This window comes from Electrona antarctica (genome assembly GCF_951216825.1).
Source record: "Electrona antarctica genome assembly, chromosome: 3".
Classification (NCBI taxonomy): Eukaryota; Metazoa; Chordata; class Actinopteri; order Myctophiformes; family Myctophidae; genus Electrona; species Electrona antarctica.
The window spans coordinates 60,546,360-60,551,579 of record NC_136808.1 but is presented as its reverse complement, the minus strand read 5'-3'; the positions used below and the strand labels follow the sequence as shown (position 1 = coordinate 60,551,579).

Sequence of the window (5,220 nt, the reverse complement as noted above, 5' to 3'; positions counted from 1 at the left end):
GTGCGTGCGTGCGTGCGTGCGTGCGTGCGTGCGTGCGTGCGTGCGTGCGTGCGTGCGTGCGTGCGTGCGTGCGTGCGTGCGTGCGTGCGTGCGTGCGTGCGTGCGTGCGTGCGTGCGTGCGTGCGTGCGTGCGTGCGTGCGTGTACGCGCTACTGCGTGCGCTTGTGTATATGTTGATGTGCACAAATGTGAGGCCCTAAAACGAACAGCTCATATCTTTGCATGGGAATGTTCTTTATTCAGTCTACCCCCACCTGCAGCTCTTCCATATTTGAAATCAAAGGAGAAACATAAATGCAAATCAAATTTATACCAGAAATCTTTCAATCACACAACGACGGTATGTCACTGCCAAAAGCATGATGGGTAAGTTATGGGACTCTTATAAGCAACACTGATGTTGGACTTTACAACTAAATCAAATGCATTTGAATCAATGAAGTGTAAACCTTTGGGATGTTGTTGTATGGTTGCATGTTTGTCTTCACTGGTGGTTGTTTTACCACACATGGCCAGAGAACCTAAGTCTTTGTATGGAATGGATTGTTTGTGCAGAGAAGATGGGGAGTTCCTCGGAGCCTTGGAAAGCATTCCCAAAGTAATGCCTTTTAGGAATATATATACATGCATGCTGATTTGGTAAAGCTCTGGGGTGCCACTGCACATCAAAGACACAAAACAAAACAAGTCATAATCTGATTATTTATACATCACCATTCCTGACCATTTGCTGTCATTCCCTTTTTAACAGTGCACAACTAAATATTTTAGTCAATGTTAACCTGCTGGGAACTGATCCAGCTATAGCATTCCAGGGCTCCCGTCATGAACTCTCCTGTGGTACCATGGGACAGTTGACTCTGAGACTGAAAAACCAACACTGACCTCTTAATTTTTTATCTAATCTTACTATTATCTAGATTATTTTTGCTTACTTGTTGGCCCTCTGACCATAACCACTAACGCGCTTTGGCCGCGCTTCCAGCCACTGCTACGCCGTATCCATCCAGAGTGTTGATTTATCTCTGAATGTATAAAACTATACCTGTTTTCTTCAGAATTAAATGAACAGTGTGGATTGTCTGGGCGTTGTAGATATACTAACACGTCAACCAGTGTTGTTTTCGTCGACTAATACTATGACGAAAAATGTTCGTCGACTACCTGGTGGAAACAAAATGGAAACTAAATGAAAACTAAGCTATGATGACTAAAAACTGAGACTAAATATATTGACAATTTCGTTAACAAATAAAAACTAGACTAAAATGTTATGAAGGGACTAGTGGACAAGAGATCCAGTATAAGTCATTTTACACTTGGTTGCATGCTGAAAATAGCAGATCTACAAGCTCACAACGTGTCGCGCTGCGACGCGTTGTGAGCTTGTAGATCGGCTATTTTCAGCATTCAGACATTTCAGACACTTCATTGATTTAGTCGACTAAAATCTTATGATATTTAGTCGACTAAAACTAGACTAAACACTAAAGCATTCCGGGTGACTAAAATGTGACTGAAACTAAATTAAAACTATTCAAGAGACTAATGACTAAAAAGTAACTAAAATAGAAATGTGCTGCCAAAAACAGCACTGACGTCAACCAAGCTGGTTTTCCAGTCTCTCTCTCTCTCCCTCTCTGGTCCCTCGCTCTTCTCAACGCCACCATATCACCTCCTCTCCTCCCGTTTAACCCCATTGCTCATGTTGTCGTTTGTTCTCTCTCTCTCTCTCTCTCTGTCTCTCTTCTCTTTTCGTTTCTTTTCTTCCCGTCTGTTGTAGGCAGCCCGTTGAGTAACTTCTTTGACGTAATTAAACAGCTTTTTTCAGACGAGAAGAACGCCCAGGCGCCGCCGCCCCCCTCGCCTGCAGGCGCCCCCCTCGCCACGCCTAGCCCCACCCCCACCACCACCACCAAGCATGCCCCCATGAGCAGCAGACCCGGCCAGCCCGCCCCGCCCGCTGACTCTAAGTGCCCCCCCGCCGCCCCCGGCAAAGACAAACCCGCCACGCCTGCCGCAGGCAGCAGGACGCAGGAACAGCCGTAACGGGGAGAGAGCTAGCCTTTTGCATGACTAGTCAGGTCCCAAAATAACCCCCCCTCACCTCACCTCACCAAGAAGATAAAATGTCAAAGGACAGCTGTTAGCCTTTTTGCCCTTTAGTTACCGTACCGTAGGAGTGTCGCTCTAGAAAACAAAAGAGAAAGAGAGAATATCTACTTTTTGAACTATTGCCTATAAACGTTTTTTGTACTGCATAACAGGAATGACTATGTGGATGAGATTATTGTACCAGGAATGACTATGTGGATGAGTTTATGTTACCATCAGTAGCACATGTAGCTATACCTCCTCCACCCACTCTGTGAGACCCCCGTGTGGGGGGTAAGCCAGGGGGGTGGGGGGGGGGGGGGTCCGTCTCGGGGCAGTATGTGTGTGTGTGTGCGTGTGTGAGTGCTCGTGGTATGTGTGTGACGGCTTGACTTGTCTCTGCCACCAGGGGTCATCCATAAAAACTATTAGCCCTGCACTCATCCCGCTCTGCAAGACGGCCGACTCTGCCCCCCCACTTCACTTCACTTCTCTCTCCCACAACACCACCACGCTCACGGCCTGCAGCCAGACACCAGAGAAAGACGGAACGAGAGACTACACTACCCCCCCCCCCCCCTCCAACGCCACACACACACACACACCCGCCACCCATCTCCTCTCAGCCTGTCCCCACATCCGCCACTGCCGCCACGAACGACACCTCAACAGCGACACCCAGAGGACTGTAAGTGAGACGCGCTTCCCTTTCTTTTGGTTCCCGTTGCTTTGCTCCCTCTGACCGACCGAACACAGAGATATTATACTTATTGAAGAAACGCCTTAAGACAATGATGTTTGTCAAAAGTATTACAATGCACCCCTCCCCCCCCCATCCTCATCATCTTTCCCCGATACATTAGCATGCACACACACACACACACACACACACACACGCACGCACGCGCACGCACGCGCGCGCGCGCGCACGCAGGGTGTCTGCAGGTCCTTAAAAAGGCTTAAATAGTCTTACATTCATATTTTTAAAAACAAGTATGACATTTTATTAAATGTGAAAGGTCTTAGTCAGGCAATGTAGCCTGACTATGTTGTTCAAATGAGTTTTATCAAAATACACAAACTTTCTTTTATTTTTTATTTACTTTTAGGCAAGAGTTCATTGGTGCTTCCACAGTAGGTTACCAGGCAGTGTTTCAACCTAATAAACAGATACAGTATTACTGTCGTGAGCAATTCTGATAATGACAACATATTTATATTAACATGATAATGACAACATATTTATATTAACATGATAATGACAACATATTTATATTAACATGATAATGACAACATATTTATATTAACATGATAATGACAACATATTTATATTAACATGATAATGACAACATATTTATATTAACATGATAATGACAACATATTTCAGTTCTGCTTTCTGTGGGATTCAAGCGGGGTAACAACCTGCGTTCTCTACACAAGTCGTGGGTTACATGCAAGCTTAAAACCCATTTAGGCCTGACGTCAAAAAAATAAATAAAGAGTCTTCTGAAAGAATATATATTCAAAGATTTGAGCCACATTTTCACGATTTTTCTAATTCTAATAAAAAATAGCAGACCTACAAGCTCGTAGCGCGCCACTCGGTGGCGCGCTATGAGCTTGTAGATCTGCTATTTTTCAATAGCTAAAGTATAACATAATGCTTAGTTAAAACACCAAAAGGGGTTCCCGTCCAGAATGGGTTAACCATAAATGGTTTGAGAAAAGCGAATATTGAACCCGTGGCCGGCGGTAATATCTCTGAAGTCGGATAAATTATTGGCAAAATGTTTCGAGGTTGGTACAATGGGATTCCCATAATGCAAAGCGAGAAGCACAGACAGTATTCAAGCGTATGCCAACAGTCTCCAATTATTAACATTAGCTCTGTTTTTTTACAGAGCTATAAATGTTACTTCCATACCGTGGTTTATTGCCGTTGCAAGTTTGGTCTTAAATGTAATTCTAGCCGTCATGAAAATGATACCAGCAGACACCCTGACACACATATACACACACACACACACACACACACACACACACACACACACAATGTAGACGCGTACATGATTCCATTTCAACATACAAACTACACATACATCCCTATATGATTCATTTTTGCGGGATGTAAGGACCAGGACAAACTGAAACAGGACCAGTGGCTACTGAGCGTCAGAAAGAGAATGTGTCCCTTGAGCCCCGACGACGGACACTGGCTGGATTGTAAACTCTTTTTAACTTAGTCTTTCTTCGTGAACAAGGGGATTTTAAAACGGTCTGTGCCGGCCACGTGGCTTAATGGGAATCTGCGATTTAAAAAGACATCCTGTTGACAAAAGGACTTTTAGGGAGGGATGTTGGGATGTTGCATAAAATGAATGAATTTATTCAGTTGTACAGAATGTTCTGTATATGTACAAAAACAAAGTGTAGTCGTGACATTATGTTTAGGAGAGTTGTGTTGCCATGTTGTTGTTTATTTTTCTCTGTTCTGTTCCTGGACAAGTCTTGTCTGTATCATATCATGTCATCTTCCTTTGCACTTTTTGATGTGCGGTTAACATTTTGCGGATCCATGTTTTATCTTATTTTATTATTTTGTTCACATTCCTTTGAAGTAATCTGCAGGTTTCAGACCACATTGAACTGCTGTGTATATTTTTGTACTTTATTGTATTTTGTCATTTTTTGGTTATTAATAATTTATTATTTTGTTATTTATACGACAGATGTAGAAAAAGGTTTTCCTAAAATTATTTAAGGATATTTTTGCCATGTTTAAGTTATTGATCATTCAGAATATTCTTGTAAAAAAAATATGTGTGAACATTCACTCATCTTATTTTCCTTGCCTTTTTTTATTTGATGAGAAAAAGCTTGTACTATAGTTATAGTTATTTGTTTTGTTCTGTTCGGGGGTGATTTACCGTGATTTAAGAATGTAGACTTAGCCTCTTCTGAGATGAACAAACCCTTTTGTTGATATTTGTCAGTTTCCCACTTCCCCGTGCGTATGATGATGACTCCAACCACAAAAAGACACCCACCAACTCATCCCTGTAAATAAGCCGACTTTGCTGACAAGCTTATTAAAAAAAAACGAAAAAAATGAACAAAAAACAAACA

At 42.7% G+C, this 5,220-nt stretch overlaps 1 protein-coding gene across 4 annotated transcripts in view; it reads left to right on the top strand.

The window, feature by feature from the left end:
- The window catches only part of brsk2b (BR serine/threonine kinase 2b), a 141,518-nt gene extending 138,107 nt beyond the window's left edge, over positions 1–3,411 (top strand). For 2 of the 4 annotated variants that reach the window (XM_079497558.1, XM_079497557.1), the window contains one exon: positions 1,784–2,388. In XM_079497558.1, the coding sequence (XP_079353684.1) occupies positions 1,784–2,049 (266 nt within the window). In that variant the 3' untranslated portion in view covers positions 2,050–2,388. Of the gene's footprint in view, positions 1–1,783; positions 2,390–2,503 lie in introns of those variants that run through there. The other 2 variants (XM_079497559.1, XM_079497560.1) reach the window with 2 other exon arrangements.
- The last annotated feature ends 1,809 nt before the right edge of the window (positions 3,412–5,220 follow it).